This window comes from Diaphorina citri, unplaced genomic scaffold (genome assembly GCF_000475195.1).
Source record: "Diaphorina citri unplaced genomic scaffold, Diaci psyllid genome assembly version 1.1 scaffold40, whole genome shotgun sequence".
Lineage (NCBI taxonomy): Eukaryota > Metazoa > Arthropoda > Insecta > Hemiptera > Psyllidae > Diaphorina > Diaphorina citri.
This window is the reverse complement of record NW_007377477.1, coordinates 77966-99614: the sequence shown is the minus strand read 5'-3', so window position 1 is coordinate 99614 and position 21649 is coordinate 77966. Positions and strand designations below refer to the sequence as shown.

General features: G+C 40.9%; 1 protein-coding gene across 1 annotated transcript in view; it reads right to left on the bottom strand.

Moving 5' to 3' along the window:
* LOC103513395 (synaptic vesicle glycoprotein 2C) overlaps positions 1 to 21649 on the bottom strand; it is a 54264-nt gene that overhangs the window by 5183 nt on the left and 27432 nt on the right. Inside the window, exons 2-4 of the mRNA XM_026826376.1 lie at positions 4233 to 4465; positions 2998 to 3183; positions 2093 to 2185 (exon numbers count right to left, since the gene is read on the bottom strand). Of these exons, the coding sequence (XP_026682177.1) occupies positions 2093 to 2185; positions 2998 to 3183; positions 4233 to 4281 (328 nt within the window). The 5' untranslated portion in view covers positions 4282 to 4465. The remainder of the gene's footprint in view (positions 1 to 2092; positions 2186 to 2997; positions 3184 to 4232; positions 4466 to 21649) is intronic.

Sequence of the window (21649 nt, the reverse complement as noted above, 5' to 3'; positions counted from 1 at the left end):
GTGGGATTGCGGCTCCTGAAGGTAAGGTTAGTGGCCACCCCTGGTCTTTAGAATTCATAGGTAGGTGGTACCCATGGCATTTTCTTACCTACCTGTTTGCCCTTGGTAAAAGAATAATAACATATAATATGTAGTAGTAAATAAAGAAATAAATAAAAAAAAAAAAGACACGCGGACAGAGCATGACTGTCGCGCAGCCAAACAGTGCCTGTGGTGATATCATGTTGAATGTACCAGTTCCCAACGGATGATCACTAAAGTTCAGCAACGTTTCGCGTGGTTGGTATCGGGACGGGTGACCGAAAAAAGCCAGCTGCACGCGATTAGGGCAATCGTCCCCAGGCTGGCTGGGTGAAGATGATTTCAGGAGACCGGTAGCTTGGGTGAAACGTGAAACCCTCGTCGATAAAGACTTCAGGGACCTGTAACTACCTAACTACTAAGGTCTCATCATCCCAAAAACAAAGAGAGAAAAGGACAGAAGAAAGAACGGTGTTCCGAGAACAAACCTTACCTGTTTAGGATAAAGTCTGCCCTGGGCGGAAACCCACGAGCTAGCGCTTACAAGGCACGGGTGTTACCCTCCAAGCTAACTAAGCTGGCATTAAACACAAAATAAATACTTAATAAAATACCACCCTGTCAATTGAACACCATTTGGTGTTCAATTGACAATCCAAATAATTAAAATAACACTACCACCCTGTAACCAAAGTGCGTTCTATGTTTTATCCTATAGGTATGTACGTTCTATGTTCTATCCTAACTTTGAAAAACTTTATTATTAAAAGTTCAAAGTTGTCCTGGTGCGGAGTTCAAATCATTTCACCTTGCCTGAGGCAATCCACACTCGCAGATATTTTTATATGCATGTTGTTACTGCCTAGTTATAGTTTTGCCCATGGTATGTGACATTGTGTTCTTGAGGATATGAACTGCTCCACACTCGCAGATATTTTTATATGCATGTTGTTACTGCCTAGTTATAGTTTTGCCCATGGTATGTGACATTGTGTTCTTGAGGATAGGTATGAACTGTTTGAATAGGGTACGAATTTTTACATTCGGTTGAAAATGAGGTTCTTTTCCTAGGCCAGCCAATCACTGTCAGGTCTGTCTGTTCGTGTATGTGTGCTCAACAGATACCAGGTAGACCTGACAGGCGGACCTGATCAGTTGTACCTCTCAGGTCTACCTGACAGTGAGAGGCTGGCCTTGCGAATTCCTGCGTGCGGAGTTCAGGAAGAGTTTTTCATGAAGGTTTAAGGGGCCTACACTGAGAAAAAACTAGGGTGACTGGGTTCCGGCACTCTAATATTGAACTCTACACCGGAAGCTCGACATTATAGTATAGCATTCCAACAGCCTAAATCAGCGGAAATAACCCAATAATAGAGTTCTTCCACCCTAAACTTGTGGCACCTTGTCACCTTTTTTTTCTCAGTGTAAAGATTTATAATTTCTAATTTTTATAATTGAGAGTTTGTAACATGTAACATTGTAAGTTGTGACTCATTTATTCAGACGAAATCTTTAAAATGTCTTTTGCCAGCCTAGATATAGCTTGCTCGGTAGAGCGGCTGTCTTGAACGCTAGGTCGCAGGTTCGTTTCCCTCCCGCGGGGCGAATTTGTCCCTAAACAGATAAGGTATGAGGTTCGTTCTCGAAACGGCTGGCTTTCTCCTATCCTGTCTTCCTTCTCTCTTCGCCTTCGGTGCGATAAGATCTTAGCAGTTACAGTTCCTATCTTCTTTTTCTTCGCCTTTTCCCGTGTACAGCCGGGGTCGGCGTTTTTTTTAAAAAAAAAAAAAAAAAAAAAAAAAAAAAAAAAAACAGTAATACCTAGAATGAAAAAAAAAATTGATAGCAATAGGTACCTAGGAAGGAGGAGAGAAATTAATCATCTCGACAACAAACAAAAACGACATCCAAACAACGAAACAACTAGATAGGTACGTATAGTTACAGGGCCGTTCAGAGACTGACCTAGGGCGGGTCGGCGTTTTTCGCCAGCTTTTCAATCAGCCCCAACTAGGGTGATCGGCTTTCAAACCTCTAAAAAGAGGTCTTTTAGAGCTAAAACATAACTTACCAGTAAGCTCAATGGCTCGCTCGAAATCAACGGTCTCACAATTCGCCCCATTCTCAATATTGAGCTGAATTTTGTTGTTTAAATCAGGTACTGCTGAAACAGATATAAATAATTATCGATGAAATACTAGATTAGTAACCGCTGGGTCGCGGGTTCGATTCCCACCCTGGGCTGATTTTATCCTGAAGGGATAACGTTCGTTCTTGGAACGGCTGGCTTTCTCCTATCCTGTCTTCCTTCTACCTTCGATTTCGGGATGATAAGAACCTAGGAGTTATAGTTCCCCTGGTCGGCGTTTTTCGCCAGCTTTTCAATCAGCCCCAACTAGGGTGATCGGCTTTCAAACCTCTAAAAAGAGGTCTTTTAGAGCTAAATTCTAAAACATAACTTACCAGTAAGCTCAATGGCTCGCTCGAAATCAACGGTTTCACAATTCGCCCCATTCTCAATAATTTTGTTGTTTAAATCAGGTACTGCTGAAACAGATATAAATAATTATCGATAAAATACTAGATTGGTAATCGCTGGGTCGCGGGTTCGATTCCCACCCTAGGCTGGGTCCGGGTTCTATTTTATCCTGAAGGGATAACGTTCGTTCTTGGAACGGCTGGCTTTCTTCTATCCTGTCTTTTCCTTCTAACTTCGATTTCAGGACGATAAGAACCTAGGAGTTACAGTTCCCGCTATCAAACCTCTTGAAAAAAATAATAAATGTGGCCATGCTGAAAAGCCAGAAGCACTCGATTGGCCGGATGGTCACCCATCCGGATACTAACTGCGCAACGTTGCTTAACTTTAGTGATACATTAGTAACTGATTCATTCAACGTGCTGTCGTCGCTGGCTGTTAGGGTGTGCGGCGCGGCGGTTATCGTCGCTGGCTTCAAAGTCTTTTTTTTTTCTCACCTCGTAACTCCAAATCTTTGCCGCCCCCATTGCACTCCAGGTCGGTTTTCTGAACGGGGTAGCTTCGGCTCTTCTCGTCTATCCTCGTGTTGGTATCATTCGGGTCACTCCGATCCGTGTCGTCATCCTGTGTAGGTTGTGACGTCACGCTACCATTGCTTAGGGGTTCCTGTGCGCTGGGCGAATCTGTGTGGGGAACGATTGAAAAATCATTACATCATCCAGCACCTAAATGGGAAGTATTGTGTCTCTTCTCGCCCATCTGATGAGAGGCATACTACGAGGTGGGCATACTGCGACACAGACCACATGCATCTAATATAGCAGTTGTTTCATTGCTACAAAATAAAAACAGCGGTGGAACACTCATCTTTTAAAAGTAAAAAAAGTGAGTAAAGGGCACCCTGAGGTTTAGGTGTAGGGAGCAAACAGTCCTAAAAGATTAATTAAGTTAAGGTTAAGCTTATATACGAATCTATGTATGACTGTATAAAGGTTAAAAAAGCCAGCCTAAACTGGAGACTTACGGTGGAAGAACTGTATTATGTATTGGGTTATTTTAGGTTGTCTGTGTAGGTTGTGACGTCACGCTACCATTGCTTAGGGGTTCCTGTGCGCTGGGCGAATCTGTGTGGGGAACGATTGAAAAATCATTAAATCATCCAGCACCTAAATGGGAAGTATTGTGTCTCTTCTCGCCCATCTGATGAGAGGCATACTACGAGGTGGGCAATGTCCACGTCGGGCATGCTACGGCACAGACCACATGCGTCTAATACATATAGCAGTTGTTTCATTGCTACGAAATAAAAACGGCGGTGGAACACTCATCTTTTAAAAGTAAAAAAAAGTGAGTAAAGGGCACCCTGAGGTTTAGGTGTAGGGAGCAAACAGTCCTAAAAGATGAATTAAGTTAAGGTTAAGCTTATATACGAATCTATGTATGAATGTATAAAGGTTAAAAAAGCCAGCCTAAACTGGAGACTTAGGGTGGAAGAACTGTATTATGTATGGGGTTATTTTAGGTTGGGGTGTAGGAAAGAAAGACAGAGAGCTTTTGTATGTCCATTTTATCCAAGTTAAATGAACAATGTGAGAAGATGTCCCACTAAAAAATTCTTACCAAAATAAGATGACAGAACAAGAACTAAAGTTGTAGCCTTCATTTTTTTTTTTTTTTTTTTTTTTGGGGGGGATGGGGTTAAAAAAAAAAAAAAAAAAAAAAAAAAACTTACCATTGTTGCCTTCGTTGTCGTGCACAAAACCATCGTTATCGTGTACCATTCTATTCCAGGGTTGCCACGTCTATCGTGTCTACGGAGAGATCTGATTGGCTCTGAGTCACGTGATGGGGAGGGGAGGGTCACTTGAAAATCATGGCGCTAGAGGGGTAAACGAAGCGCAGGAGGGGGGAAGCGGACTGGCGGAGGAGGGGGAATATCAAGATGGCCGACGAAACAACATCGTCCTGAAACAGAAGAGGAGGTCGAAACTTGTAGTTCATGCTGGGGCACGGTTAGCCCAGTGGTAACGCGCTTGCTTTCCATGCAGAAGGTCCCGGGTTCGATCCCAACCATCGACAAAATTTGTACTAATTTTTCAATTTGCAAATATTTCAACGGGTTACTTTCTTGTGTTCTCGTGTTTACCCAGCACCTAAATGGGAAGTATTGTCCCTTCTCGCCCATCTGATGAGAGGCATGCTATGACACAAACCCCACGAGTCTAAAGTAGCAAGTGTTTCATTGCTACGAAATAAAAACGGCGGTGAAACACTCATCTTGAGGGGGGGGAGGGGGGATAGTGATGTGTGGTGGGATTTTCAATAGGGGAAGCTGAATTCCCTTCTAGTGGTCCTAAAATCCAGTTTGACTAATCCCTAACTGTAACCGGTTGGGTGACCATCTGGGCAATATTGTACCGCTGGCTTTTCCCAGGCTCCACTAAGGCTGGGTGAGGTTATTGTGAGTAGAAGGGTAGTTTGTCGCCGATTGGAGGGTACGACTAACGTCACTAAAGACCTTGGTAGTTATAGAGTGACGTTAAATCTTTAGCGGGAAAAAAAAAGAAAAAATAATAGTAATATTTTTAAAAAAATTGCATAGAGACTAGTGGTTTTTATTTTTTTGTGTGATGTCGCAACAAGAGACAGCATAGAGATACTAGTCACTTGAGGTTTTATCGTTTTATTCAATCGTGTGACGTCACACAAGAGACATTTCTTGTTGCTTTTTTGCCATTCTTGTATGCAAACAAGACCTACCGCAAGATCTTATCGTGGCAGGTCCTTAGACGTTCATTATCTACCTACTGCCCTTGAAAAAACCATGTAAAAAAAAAAAAAATCCTCAATGTACTGCGTCACAAGATTACCATACAACCTGATACTGATGATGCAGCTATTGTGCTCATTTCAATGGAATAGAGGGAGAGGCAGGAGAAGAAGGAGGAAGAGGAAGGAGAAGAAGAAGAAGGGGGAGGAGGAGGAGGAGGAAGAAGAAGAAGAAGGAGGAAGAAGAAGACGAAGAAGAAGGAGGAGGCGGACAAGGAGGAGAAGAAGACGAAGAAGAAGAAGGAGAAGACGACGACGAAGAAGAAGAAAAAGAGGAAGAAGGAGGATGAAATAGAAGAAGAAAGAGGAGAAGAAGAAGAAGAAGAAGAAGAAGAAGAAGAGGAAGAGGGAGAAGAAGAAGAAAAAGAAGGAGGAGGAGGAGAAGAAGAAGAAGAGGAAGAAGTGAGGAGAAAATATTGAGGAGGAAAATATGTCAGTACCTACCTATAGATCACGTTACTTAAACCTAAATTACCTATTATTATAATAATCTATTCTACATAGGTTGTAGTTTAAAAAGAAGAAGGAGGAGGAAGTGAAGAAGAAGATGAAGGAGGAGAGGAGGAAGAAGAAGAAGAAACCATTATGGAGGAAAAAATGACAGTATGGATCACGTTTAAACCTAAATTACAAATTACCTATTATTAATATTTTCTCTACATAAATATTTTAAAAAGAAGAAGAAGAAGGCCGTATAGGTATTTTACCTATACCAACTTACCAACAACAACAACATAAAAAAAATGCAAAGTAGAGTGCATGTCTATTTACTAGTCATAACAAGCTGCAGAATCTGTCTATGTCTATGCACTTAATGGTATGTGACTACTACAAACCTAACGTAATAACTATCTAGGTATCTAGAAATACTTCATGTAATGAGACAGACTAAACAAAGTCGTAGAACTAAATATTTAAATTGCTGCCTCGGTGGTGTAATGGTCAAGCCGTCCGCCTGATAAACAGGAGTGGTATCAATCCCAGTCGAGGTATGGAATTTTATCCTCAATGTGATTTTAGATTTCGACTACTTTAACAACAGCAGTGCTTACAAGACAGGCACGCTACCTTCCAAGCTAACCAATAGTCTTGATGATATTAGTGGATGTGTTCTTTTCACCGTATTTCAAGGTAGCGCACCTTCCACGCAATCTAGGCTGCTTAAAACTTCCTCTAAAGGCCCAAGGACTTTTTGAGTTTTATAGGTAAAGTCCAAAATTTGGGACAAAATTGGACACTGTTTCTTCATGAATGCAGGGTTTGCAGGGTACATAGGTAGGTACAAAAAAAGAAATGTCCAAGATTTTGCCTCGGTGGTGTAGTGGTCAAGACGCTCGCCTGGTGAACAGGAGGGCGTGGGTTCAATCCCAGCCGAGGTATGGAATTTTATCCTCAGTGAGAGGCTGGCCTTGCGAATTCCTGCGTGCGGAGTTCAGGAAGAGTTTTTCGTGAAGGGTTAAGGGGCCTACACTGAGAAAAAACTAGGGTGACTGGGTTCCGGCACTCTAATATTGAACTCTACACCGGAAGCTCGACATTATAGTAAAGCATTCCAACAGCCTAAATCAGCGGAAATAACCCAATAATAGAGTTCTTCCACCCTAAACTTGTGGCACCCTGTCACCTTTTTTTTCTCAGTGTAAAGATTTATAATTTCTAATTTTTATTATTGAGAGTTTGTAACATTGTAAGTTGTGATTCATTTATTCAGACGAAACCTTTAAAATGTCTTTTGCCAGCCTAGATAGCTTGCTCGGTAGAGCGGCTGTCTTGAACGCTAGGTCACAGGTTCGTTTCCCTCCCGCGGGGCGAATTTGTCCCTAAACAGATAAGGTATGAGGTTCGTTCTCGAAACGGCTGGCTTTCTCCTATCCTGTCTTCATTCTCTCTTCGCTTTCGGGGCGATAAGACCATAGCAGTTACAATTCCTATCTTCTTTTTCTTCGCCTTTTCCCGTGTACAGCCGTGGAAATTTTGCAACACTTATCATAGCGTGTGTACCAGGACTTCCAAGCTATACAAGTAGGTAACTATCATTTATCTATTGTGTAGATACTAGATATTATTGATATTTGATACATTGGTTCTAGAATTTACTCCCAAGTCACCCCTGTGGGTAGGGCACTGACGAAGGTATGCAACCCGCTCACCTTGAGCCATCCTTAGCGCAGAAACAAAGTTAAACAAATGTCACTAGGGTGTCTAATATCTATACCAGGGGTGGCCATAACGTGGCTCAAGAAACCATGTAAAAAAAAAAAAAAAAAAAAAAAATCCTCAATGTACTGCGTCACAAGATTACCATACAACCTGATACTGATGATGCAGCTATTGTACTCATTGTGCTCATTTCAATGGAATAGAGGTAGAGGCAGGAGAACAAGGAGGAAGAGGAAGGAGAAGAAGAAGAAGGGGAAGAGGAGGAGAAGGAGGAGGAGGAAGAAGAAGAAGAAGGAGGAGGCGGACAAGGAGGAGAAGAAGACGACGAAGAAGAAAAAGAGGAAGAAGGAGGATGAAGTAGAAGAAGAAAGAGGAGGAGAAGAAGAAGAAGAAGAAGAAGAGGAAGAAGTGAGAAGAAAATATTGAGGAGGACAATATGTCAGTACCTACCTATAGATCACGTTATTTAAACCTAAATTACCTATTATTATAATAATCTATTCTACATAGATTGTAGTTTAAAAAGAAGAAGAAGAAGAAGAAGAAGAAGAAGAAGGGGGACGAAGGTAGGTACATTTTACCTATACTGTCCTATACCAACTTACGAGTACCAAAACAAGCAACAACATAAAAAATGCAAAGTAGAGTGCATGTCTATTTAATACTAGTCATAACAAGCTGCAGAATCTGTCTATGTCCATGCACTTAATGGTATGTGACTACTACAAACCTAACGTAATAACTATCTAGGTATCTAGAAATACTTCATGTATTGAGACAGACTAAACAAAGTCGTAGAACTAAATATTTAAATTGTTGCCTCGGTGGTGTAATGGTCAAGCCGCCCGCGTGATAAACAGGAGTGGTATCAATCCCAGCCGAGGTATGGAATTTTATCCTCAATGTGATTTTAGAATTCGACTACTTTAATAACAGCAGTGCTTACAAGACAGACACGCTACCTTCCAAGCTAACCAATAGTGTTGATGATATTAGTGGATGTGTTCTTTTCACCGTATTTCAAGGTAGCGCACCTTCCACGCAATCTAGGCTGCTTAAAACTTCCTCTAAAGGCCCAAGGACTTTTTGAGTTTTAAAGTCCAAAATTTGGGACAAAATTGGACACTGTTTCTTCATGAATGCAGGGTTTGCAGGGTACATAGGTAGGTACAAAAAAAGAAATGTCCAAGATTTTGCCTCGGTGGTGTAGTGGTCAAGACGCTCGCCTGGTAAACAGAAGGGCGTTGGTTCAATCCCAGCCGAGGTATGGAATTTTATCCTCAATGTGATTTTAGAATTCGACTACTTTAATAACAGCAGTGCTTACAAGACAGACACGCTACCTTCCAAGCTAACCAATAGTGTTGATGATATTAGTGGATGTGTTCTTTTCACCGTATTTCAAGGTAGCGCACCTTCCACGCAATCTAGGCTGCTTAAAACTTCCTCTAAAGGCCCAAGGACTTTTTGAGTTTTAAAGTCCAAAATTTGGGACAAAATTGGACACTGTTTCTTCATGAATGCAGGGTTTGCAGGGTACATAGGTAGGTACAAAAAAAGAAATGTCCAAGATTTTGCCTCGGTGGTGTAGTGGTCAAGACGCTCGCCTGGTAAACAGAAGGGCGTTGGTTCAATCCCAGCCGAGGTATGGAATTTTATCCTCAATGTGATTTTAGAATTCGACTACTTTAATAACAGCAGTGCTTACAAGACAGACACGCTACCTTCCAAGCTAACCAATAGTGTTGATGATATTAGTGGATGTGTTCTTTTCACCGTATTTCAAGGTAGCGCACCTTCCACGCAATCTAGGCTGCTTAAAACTTCCTCTAAAGGCCCAAGGACTTTTTGAGTTTTAAAGTCCAAAATTTGGGACAAAATTGGACACTGTTTCTTCATGAATGCAGGGTTTGCAGGGTACATAGGTAGGTACAAAAAAAGAAATGTCCAAGATTTTGCCTCGGTGGTGTAGTGGTCAAGACGCTCGCCTGGTAAACAGAAGGGCGTTGGTTCAATCCCAGCCGAGGTATGGAATTTTATCCTCAATGTGATTTTAGAATTCGACTACTTTAATAACAGCAGTGCTTACAAGACAGACACGCTACCTTCCAAGCGTCGATTTCTTCCCGGTCTGCGTTTGAGGGCCTTTCTCAATGGAGTCTATCGGGTCCCAAAAGCCCCGTTTCCGTACTCTTCAGGGGGCCTGAGCCAGCGGCTTAAAAAAAAAAAAAAACAAACAAAAGGCACCTATTATTTTTTAAAAAAAAAAAAAAAAAAAAAAAAAAAAAAAAAAACAGTAATACCTAGAATGAAAAAAAAAATTGATAGCAATAGGTACCTAGGAAGGAGGAGAGAAATTAATCATCTCGACAACAAACAAAAACGACATCCAAACAACGAAACAACTAGATAGGTACGTATAGTTACAGGGCCGTTCAGAGACTGACCTAGGGCCCCGGGACCCTACAATGGGTAGCTCGAAACAATTCTCCTAAAAACAAGATTTCTTTATAATTATTTCACCGCTTTTTTTTTTTTTTTTTTTTTTTTTTAGCAATGAAGCAACTGCTACATTAGGAGCTGGGCTGCTGGGTCAATTAGTCAATACAAAAACATCAAAAAGAGACCCGTTGAAATATTTGCAATCACAAAACGAGTACAATTTTTAGAAATTTTTGACAATGGCGGGCATCGAACCCGGAAATTTCTGCATGGCAAGCAAGCGCGCGTTACCACTGGACCAACCGTCCTCTACGCAGTTTTAGCTGAAATAGAATAGAATAAAATATACACTGTTTATACTGCCAGAATGAGACTGAAAAGTCCCTTTACTCCCGCGGTCTAAAAACTACTCCAACGAAAAAGAAAAAAAAATAGGTGTTCCGGGCCCCTTGACAAGTCCGGTCCGGACAAACGATACCGGATGAACCCCCCTGGGACCGGCCCTGGTTCATAATATATTGGCATCAAATTTTTCGCCGGGTCTGTGAAGACTCCAAGACTCGGGGGCAAATTGATTTATTTTTGTTTTTGATCAGTAACCTTAGCCACCTGGGTTGAATCTGCTTTTTTCTCCTAGTGACGAGGACTTAACCTAGAAGATGAGGACAAGTTTATGTTGTGGAAGACCTCGATGAATAACCTGTACGCTACACTCACGGGCGAAAAAATTGGTTGACTTTGAATCTTTTTCAAGATCAACAATATGTCTGGCCAGCCTATTTTGCTTGAAAGGTTATAGCGCGTTTGCTTTGCGAGCGCTAGGTCGCGGGTTCTTTTTCCGCCCGGGGCGAAATTTATCCTAAATAGATAGATAAGGTTCGCTATCGGAAAGGCTGACTTTCTTCTATCCTGTCTTCAATCTCTCTTGGATTTCCGCACAATAAGACCTTCGTAGTTACAGTTCCCTCCTATGTATCCATATGGAACCCTTTTTAAAACATTCAGAAAAGGCTGAAAGGGTATAAAGGAACGAAAAGAGTATAAAGGAATGAAAAGTGTATAAAAAGCTGAAAGAGTATAAAGGCTGAAAGAGTATAAAAGAAAAGTGTCCTGAATATTTCGCACTTAAGTGTACAAGGAAAACAATTTCTTGAAGAATGAAATTGGCTCGCAAAATAATAATAACACCTACTACTAATAATAATCATAATAATAATAAAACACGTGATTGGTGAATGGTAAAGATACGTATTGACGTCTGGTATGATAGAGATCTGCCCTGCTCCCTCGTGGCGATTTTCTTAGCTTGGAATTTGACGAGGAAAAAATCTCATCTCAAACCAACTTAATGACCTAACTCTTCAATGAAAAAATTCAGGCCCTGTCTAACTTGGAAGGTAGTACGCTTGCCTTGTTATATTATGAGTTAGGATTATAAGGCAGGCCCCTATCCAGGGCTTTATCGAGGGGGACCCAAGAGTCCACACACTGATGCATACTGGGGAAGGTTTGGATGCTCCAAATTTTCAAAGTCTTGTAGCCTATTTTCCTTTCCTAATGTTAATGCGCATTGACATTAGGACTTTCCAGGGGTGGGGATAATAAAAGAGAAGAAGTTTGGTAGTGGAGGTAAAAATTGACGATTAAAAAAAATCAGCTGATGAAATTTTAAATTTCACCGCCAAAACTTCCTATATTCCTAATGTAAAACAAGATGGCGGATCGTAATGCGAGAAAAAAGCTACATTACAAAATTCGTGAAAGGAGAGGAGGGGAAGTTAATGTAAAGGTAGGAGAACGTAATGTACATTAACATTTGAGAAAGAAAAATTCGAATTAAGCTAATGTAGATACATTCACATTACGAAAGGAAAATAGTACCTATTTACCTAGCTGTCCACAGCCACACGTTTTCCGTATTATTGTATGCAGAAGAACCTTACTGATAATCATTATGGCCTGTAGGTACTCCCTACTTTATATCAGACCGTAGGTATTTAAACCTTAACCCTTTCACCCCTAAAGGGACAATATGTCCCACAGAAACATGATTTTTTTAAAGAGGTTTGACAGAGGGAACTGTAACTGCTATGGTCTTATCGTAAAAAAACATGATTTTTAAAATGGGATAAAAGGAAAGAATTTTTAACTGTTTGGGATGTTATATCCCATTTTAAAAATCATGTTTCTGTGGGACGTATTGTCCCTTTAGGGGTGAAAGGGTTAAGTGAGAAGATACAATACCTAGATGTACCTACATAAGGATAAATGTAATTACACTCAGAAGCTTGATTTCCCGCCACATGTAGTAAGTTCTTCAGTGAGATAAAGCATGTTTTAATGGAAGTTAATAATATAGTTATCTTATTGCAGATTAAGGTTATTAGAAAAATACAAAGTACTGTAGGGACAAGGACTCTTAAGGTGTGTCCACACATGGTCGACCGGCCGTCGGTCGACGATGTGAATCTATGTTGTCGAGGCAGTGTGGACGGTTCAGTCGATGTCGATTGACGGCCGGTCGACTATGTTTGGACACAGCTTAAGTTTCCCTCTGTAAACCCCGCCCCCTTGAGCTTTACATTAACTTCCCCTCCTCTCCTTTCACGAATTTTGTAATGTAGCTTTTTTCTCGCATTACGATCCGCCATCTTGTTTTACATTAGGAATATAGGAAGTTTTGGCGGTAAAATTTAAAATTTCATCAGCTGATTTTTTTAATCGTCAATTTTTACCCCCACTACCAAACTTCTTCCATTTTATTATCCCCACCCCTGGAAAATCCTGGGGTGGGGATGCGCATTAACATTAGGAGAGGAAAATAGGCTACAAGACTTTGAAAATTTGGAGCATTCAAACCTTCCCCAGTTCTCCCCCAGTACCTATGCATCAGTGTGTGGACTCTTGGGTCCCCCTCGATAAAGCCCTGGATAGGGGCCTGCCTTATAATCCTAACTCATAATATAACAAGGCAAGCGTACTACCTTCCAAGTTAGACAGGGCCTGAATTTTTTCATTGAAGAGTTAGGTCATTAAGTTGGTTTGAGATGAGATTTTTTCCTCGTCAAATTCCAAGCTAAGAAAATCGCCACGAGGGAGCAGGGCAGATCTCTATCATACCAGACGTCAATACGTATCTTTACCATTCACCAATCACGTGTTTTATTATTATTATGATTATTATTAGTAGTAGGTATTATTATTATTTTGCGAGAAAATTTCATTCTTCAAGAAATTGTTTTCCTTGTACACTTAAGTGCGAAATATTCAGGACACTTTTCTTTTATACTCTTTCAGCCTTTATACTCTTTCAGCTTTTTATACACTTTTCATTCCTTTATACTCTTTTCGTTCCTTTATACCCTTTCAGCCTTTTCTGAATGTTTTAAAAAGGGTTCCATATGGATACATAGGAGGGAACTGTAACTACGAAGGTCTTATTGTGCGGAAATCCAAGAGAGATTGAAGACAGGATAGAAGAAAGTCAGCCTTTCCGATAGCGAACCCTATCTGTTTAGGATAAATTTCGCTCCGGGCGGAAAAAGAACCCGCGACCTAGCGCTCACAAAGCAAACGCGCTATAACCTTTCAAGCAAAATAGGCTGGCCAGACATATTGTTGATCTTGAAAAAGATTCAAAGTCAACCAATTTTTTCGCCCGTGAGTGTAGCGTACAGGTTATTCATCGAGGTCTTCCACAACATAAACTTGTCCTCATCTTCTAGGTTAAGTCGTCGTCAATAGGAGAAAAAAGCAGATTCAACCCAGGTGGCTAAGGTTACTGATCAAAAACAAAAATAAATCAATTTGCCCCCGAGTCTTGGAGTCTTCACAGACCCGGCGAAAAATTTGATGCCAATATATGAACCAGGGCCGGTCCCAGGGGGGTTCATCCGGTATCGTTTGCCCCGGCCTATACTCTTCGAGGGGTCTGTAATAGTTCCTAATCTAGCTTACACAGGGGGGGGGGGTGCATCTGGTACCTACCATTTGCCCAGGACCCGCAATTCTCAAAGGCCCCGAAACAGTTCCAAATTTTGCTAAACCTATATGTACATAGAGGACACGGTTAGCCCAAGTGGTAACGCGCTTGTTTGGCATGCAGAAGGTCCCGGGTTCGTGACCACCATCGACAAAAATTTGCCCCTTCTCGTTTTTTGATTGCAAACACTTGAACAGATCTGGGGTTTCTTTCTGGTGTTCTCGTGTTGACCCAGCACCTAATGCAGCAGCTGCTTCATTACATTACTAAAAAAAAAGGGACAACGGCGGAGAAACTTAAAAAAAAAAAAAAAAAAAAAATAAAATAGGTGTAATAATGGGGGGACGATGTTAATTTGTGACAAGCATTCAAATATTCTTAACACAATTAAAAATTTTTAAAAAAAAAAAAAAAAAAAAAAAAAAGCGGTGAAATAATTATAAAGAAATCTTGTTTTTAGGAGAATTGTTTCGAGCTACCCATTGTAGGGTCCCGGGGCCCTAGGTCAGTCTCTGAACGGCCCTGTAACTATACGTACCTATCTAGTTGTTTCGTTGTTTGGATGTCGTTTTTGTTTGTTGTCGAGATGATTAATTTCTCTCCTCCTTCCTAGGTACCTATTGCTATCAATTTTTTTTTTTTTTTTTTTTTTTTGTGTTTTTTTTTTTTTTTTTTTTTTTTTTTTTTTTTTTTTTCAAAAATAATGTGTCTGAAGTTCGTCAGTTTTGACATATTTTTTTTTAAGCTAATTGAACACAGGAAAATCAGAAAGTAAATTATAGCGCCGCGCCGAAGGCAATTTTTTGAAAATTTTGTTCCACCTTTCAGAAACGCAGCCTGATCTACTGTGCCGCAGGCAACTTTTTCACAAAGTATTTATAGGTACCTGAAGCTTGTCAAGAATTAATTTTTTAGCTACCTACCTAATTCTTAGATCCTCTTCTACACATTTTTTCTCCACATTGAAGCTCTGCTGGGTACTAAAAGGAGCAAAATAAAGTAGAGCGCCGCAGGCGAATTTTTTGAAAATTTTGATCTACAACCTTTCAAAATAATAGTAAAAATCCTCTTACACATTTTTATTTTCTTCACATTTTTTAAATGTCTTTTTTCTTAAAAATCGAAACGAGCTCCGTGGGCCATACGGAAGGAGCTGGCGGGCCGCAGTTTGTGCACACCTGATCTATAGGTACATATTGTTTTGGTGGTAAGGCTAAATTTAGAACGCAATAATAATTTCTCTCTCTCTCTCTCCTACTCTCTCTTTCTTCTCTTCCTTTACAGAATCCTTGATATAGGCACTAGTTTGAACCAGTTTGCAGTGCAGAATCTGTAAGGGTGTCCAATTTTTTTTTTTTTTTTTTTACAGGAGCTATTAGTATATACTATTGGGAATACCGGGAGTGGATATTTTGTGAAGAGTGAGTAAGTGAGTTATACATAACTCAAAAGAACTACTCTTTTCTGTGGACTCCTCAGGCAAGTTAGATCTTTTTTTTTTATATAGAGAGTTCAGTATCACAGGTCTTATCGTTGCGAAATCGAAGAGAGAAGATTTTTGAGAAAGGAATTTGTAACAATGGAGATTTTATCGTCCCGAAATCGGGAGAAAAAGGACAAGAAAGAAGAAAACCAGCCGATCCGAGAACGAATCTCATATGTTCAGGAGTAGATTCGCCGCGGGCAGGAATCGAAACCGCGATCTAGCATTTGCAAGGCAGACGCGCTACCCTCCAAGCTAACACGACTGGCTATAAAGGCAGGGTGTCTACCAGACTGGAAAACCGGGAAAAGTCAGGGAATTTCATGGAGACCGATGGAATAGTCAGGGAATTTCACAAAAAGTGGCACTCTTGGCTTTCGTATCATCTTATGTCTGTATAAGTTGCAGCCTCATGATAGGTACCTACTCAAAGTACCTATAATACCTATGTACATACATATGTAGGCACGAGTTGTTACTTAGGGCCGAATGCACAGTCGTACCTTAATGATGAGGGATTCCTTTAAGCTTTAAGTGCTTTCCTAACATTCATATATGCATAGTGGATCCTAAACTCCTCCTTGTTACTCAAGCGCAATGTGCATTTCCGACTTTCTTTTACATTTTAATTTCAATACACCGACGTGCAGAAAATTTGGAACAGTTTGACTTTGAAATGGCTGTAAGAGTATTCAATGAAAATGAAAACTGTCCTAAATTTTTTGCATTCGAGTGTATCTTGTATTTATAGCAACTTAAAATCAATCGAAACTTGTCGATAGCAAATGAACGCGAGATATATCCAAATGGAAGAGAAGAAAATACAGAAATGTGAACAATGTCATTTTAATTTTTCTCGTATTTTTTCTTAATTAATTGATCATAAAATGAAGTTGTTAGTAACAGAAAACCTTTTTTGAACAATTTGATAGGTGAAAAATCAAAAGTGGCCTATGACAAACAGACACCATTAGTATTAACGCAGAAGAAAATAAGCAAAAAAAAAAAAATGAGGATAGACGCCCCTAAACCTAAAGTTGTTAGTGGTTCACAAATGTCAGAAAAACTACCAGACCACAGCCACGGGGTAGCATTCCAGAGTTCCATGTTCGATTCCCAAACTTGTTCTTTTCCATGGCGAATCACGGGTCAAACAACTAGTGGTAGATTCGTACAAGCTTAACCCATCCTTTAGGGCTGTTTGCCCCTACACCTAAGCCTCGGAGTGGGATTTTTGTATATCGAAGGGAAATGTAGTGCTAAATATATCCACCAGTAAAACCCGGGTCCGAAGTTCGACCCTTGGATTACAAGTCAACTGTCTTCGACCACCGTTCCGATAACAGTTGTCAGGTAACTCCTAGTTTTTGTTGACATTGGACGACTGGTCACAGGTAACTCCTAGTATTTGTTGACATAAACTGATAAACCATGCCCCAAGCTGATATGAGAACACAGGTATTCCAAAACAGCTCCGTAAACATCATGAAATCGAATGCTAAGGTGAGGGATGAGACATTTGAGTCAAAGGTTGATTGGAGTGATTATCTTTTTCTGGTTCCGTGTGTACGCGATATTTTGCGCAAATTCTAAATCGGATGATTGATAAAGATAAAGACATTAAGACATTGATAAAGACTGATCAAGACTATGGTCTTAGGTCACCCAATCACGTTCGGACCGTCTGCTACGGTCTGTCAGACAGTTGAATTGTGTGTGGCGGGAAAAGATTCAGTCGAACTTTTTCTGCCACACACATGAGATGGTCTAAGGCCAGCCACTCACTATCAGGTCTACCGGTCTACCTGATCTATCAGTCTGAGCGTGATTGACTGGCCTATCGATCTGTCAAAAGACCAGGAGAATGACAATCACTTCAATCGACCTTTGAGCTGATAGACGGATCTGATTAGGTGTACCTGTCAGGTCTAGGTACCTGCTAGTGAATGGCCGGCCTAAGCGTGAGTGGCTGTGGCTGGCACATTACATTGATAAAGATAGATCCAGAATTTTAGACTTTGGTCACATCATCATGTTAAACGTTGATTAGGTAGTCATGTTGAAAATCTTCACACACTTCTCATAATTATGTCTCGACTCTTTATCTTCTCACGTTAGACATGCATAGCTGAATGACCACAGGTAACTCCTAGTATTTGTTGACATAAACTGATAAACCATGCCCCAAGCTGATATGAGAACACAGGTATTCCAAAACAGCTCCGGTAAACATGAAATCGAATGCTAAGGTGAGGGATGAGACATTTGAGTCAAAGGTTGATTGGAGCGATTATCTTTTTCTGGTCTTTTGACAGATCGTTCCGTGTGTACGGATATTTTGCGCAAATTCTAAATCGGATGATTGATAAAGATAAAGACATTACGTCATTGATAAAGACTGACCAAGACTGGTCTTAGGCCAGCCAATCACGTTCGGACCGTCTGCTACGGTCTGTCTGACAGTTGAATTGTGTGTGGCGGGAAAAGATTCAGTCGAACTTTTTCTGCCACACATGTTGTGAGATGGTCTAAGGCCGGCCACTCACTATCAGGTCTACCTGTTCTATCAGTCTGAGCGTGATTGACTGGCCTATCGATCTGTCAAAAGACCAGGAGAATGACCATCACTTCAATCGATTTTTGAGCTGATAGCTGAGGCGGATCTGATTAGGTGTACTTGTCAGGTCTAGGTACCTGCTAGTGAGTGGCCGGCCTAAGCGTGAGTGCGGCTGTGGCTGGCACATTACATTCATAAAGATAGATCCAGAATTTTAGACTTTGGTCACATCATCATGTTAAACGTTGATTAGGTATTCATGTTGAAAATCTTCACACACTTCTCATAATTATGTCTCGACTCCTTATCTTCTCACGTTAGACATGCATAGCTGAATGAGCATTAAGCATGTATGCTTAACAAAATTTATAAAATGAATGAGCATCGAGCATGTCTGCGCTGAATGAGCATTAAGCATGTATGCTTAACAAAATTTGTGAAATGAATGAGCATCGAGCATGACTGGTTAGCAAAATTTGTGTCTGAAATGCATGACATTTTAGACTGAATGCCGGTAATAGGTATATTGACCCAGCACCTAAATGAAAAGTATTGTGTCTCTTCTCGCCCATCTGAGGATCATATGAGTCTAATGTAGCAGTTGTTTCTTTGCTACGAAATAACGGCGAGGGGATCTTTTTTTTTTTGGTACCATGGTACCTAACTAGAGTACCTACCTACCAGATTGCCAATAGGGTAGGTATCTTTCATATATCTTCTTCATATTTTGTATTCTTCAATGTAGGTAAATAGATAACCTTAGGTATTACCTATAGGTACTCCTAGCCTAGGTACCTATGTAGGTCTTTCCGGTCAAGATTGATGCGTCATATCACACATTCATTGGCAGGATGTGATTATTAGTACCTACCAGAAAATTTCGGTTCCCATGTGAGTTGAAGGTACCTGAATCATTTTATTTGCCTGATGCTTCCAGTGTTTCCCATTTTATATTTATAGATCTCGCATTATTATTGTAGAAGAAGATAAATGATAGGAGTACCTTTGTTTATTATTATTACCTTCTTCATTGTATTGTATTATGATCAAAATAAAGAATAAACTTTACATTACATTACAAGACAAAGAATAACATCAAAGAGAAGGCGAATAGGGAGGAGGAGGAGGAGGAGGAGGAGAAGAAGAAGAAGAAGATGAAGAAGAAAATATTGTTTGAAATTTTAAGTTCGCCTGGTTCGCTTGGAAGGTGCTCTACCTTGAAATACGATCTAAGAAGAGAGCACATCCACTGATTTCAAATTTCTCTTCTTCAGTGATCCGTCGAGCCCATCCAACATGGTTTAGCGCTGGCTTATAGGGCTAAAGTTCGCCCGGACGGGAATCGATCGACCCACGACCAAGCGCTTAGGCGCGCTACCTTCCAAGCTAACGAGGGTGGCTAAGATATTTCTTTACGTCCATCATGTTCTTGATGAGGCGTCACAAACTGCTTGAAACGCAGTTTTTCCACACTGCCCTGACCTTGGTTATGGCACCCGTCACTTGATCACCGTGTTGTCAGTCTAATTTTTCGGTCTGCATGGTCTCGACAATAGCGGACATAATCAGCGCAGGTTTATCGTGGACCAAAGCAGTCACTTCATTATCGCCCAAGATTGGACACAGTGACAGCTCACTCTATATGCTATCAGTTGCAGTTGACTTTCCTTGTCCGTGAAATAGGCATGGTATCCTCACGATCGCGATGTTGGATTTGAAAGGATTGGGGGTTTAGAACTCGGAACATCCTTTAACGTCCAGAATCGAAATGTTGATCGGTCCTGGTTCCAAAGGTTCACAGGAAAATACACCTCGCCTTGCATGTCCAATATTAATGTAGGTAGTCAATCAAAGTGGCCTAAGGGAAAATTTGACTAGACTAGACAAGTCTTTTTCTTTGCTTTTCCCCGTGTACAGACGGGGTCGGCGTTTTTTCGTCAGCCTCTCAATAGTCTCATTCAGCCCTGACTAGGGTGATTGCTTTGGGCTGACATTTGGTTTTGGCTACAAATTTTACGAGTGGATGCTGGATGCCCTTCGCGCTCAACCTTTGCTATTTCTTCAGCAAGGGAAATGTATGCTAGTATACTCCCTGTTTAGAGCGGACATAATCAGCGCAGGTTTATCGTGGACCAAAGCAGTCACTTCATTATCGCCCAAGATTGGACACAGTGACAGCTCACTCTATGCTATCAGTTGCAGTTGACTTTCCTTGTCCGTGAGATAGGCATGGTATCCTCACGATCGCGATGTTGGATTTGAAAGGATTGGAGGTTTAGAACTCGGAATATCCTTTAACGTCCAGAATCGAAATGTTGATCGGTCCTGGTTCCAAAGGTTCACAGGAAAATACACCTCTCCTTGCATGTCCAATATTAATGTAGGTAGTCAATCAAAGTGGCCTAGTGAAATTTTGACTAGACTAGACTAGACTAGACAAGTCTTTTTCTTTTTCTTCGCTTTTTCCCGTGTACAGACGGGGTCGGCGTTTTTTCTTCAGCCTCTCAATAGTCTCAATCAGCCCTGACTAGGGTGATTGCTTAGGGCTGACATTTGGTTTTAGCTACAAATTTTACGAGTGGATGCTGGATGCCCTTCGCGCTCAACCTTTGCTATTTCTTCAGCAAGGGAAATGTGTGCTAGTGTACTCCCTGTTTAACGTTCCCAGCCAGTGTAAGACATCACCTCAAATCAAGCTCAGGGCCGGAAAAACTCCGACTCTTCCGGGAACTGAACGTCCGCCCAGATGCATTGATGTAAATTCCTCGTACGCACACGGATACGCCAAGGAGATTGAATGAATCATTATTATCCTGTCAGCAGATAGTCCGACCCTGAGTTTTAGCATAAAATGTTCGAGTTAGTTTCTAGTTAAATCCGGAACGTACCTATAGATCTAGTGTTCTACCGTTTAGTAGACTAGGAACAACACTTGCGATATTCGTGTGGCGGCGGAGTTTGAAGTCCATATCGCGTCAATTAAGGCGTTCATAATCTACTCTACAGTGATGCTTAAACAATCAGCGGTGTTTGTAGACCAGGAAAATCTAATGATGTGTGAATCACGCCTCTCTGTACAGGATACAGGATAGTAAATTCTTAAAGCCAGCCTGGATAGTTAGCTTGAAAGATAGCTGCCTTGTAAGCACTGGGTCGCGGGTTCGATTGACGGGGCGGATTTTGTCCTGAACGGAGAAGGTTCGTTCTCGGAACGGCTGGTTTTCTCCTATCCTGTCTTCCTTCTCTCTTCGCTTTCGGGACGATAAGACCTTAGCAGTTACAGTTCCCTCTATTAAACGGATTAAACCTCTGAAAAAAGAAGAAAGAAGGAGGTGAAAAAGAAGAAGAAGAAAAATTCTTCTCTTATGCCATTGACGCAAGTCTTTGACGCACGTAAAGTTGAAGTGCGGACATACTTACCTCGTGGGAGCATGATTCTTTATTAATAGATATACCTAAGGTATCTATTTATACTATCTATCATGCTACCAAAGCTCTAGCTTTAGACTTTATGGAAATAGATCTTCATCTGACAGCTGCTGCAATCTCTGACAGTTACCACTCCTGTGAAATTGCGTTTGTGATGAATTGTGATTAACAAAAGATACACGCGATCTCTTATGGTCAGCAAATTGCCTCCTATAGATAGGTAAGTATGTATAACTAACGCATTATTGACGCATTTTTTTCTTCTTC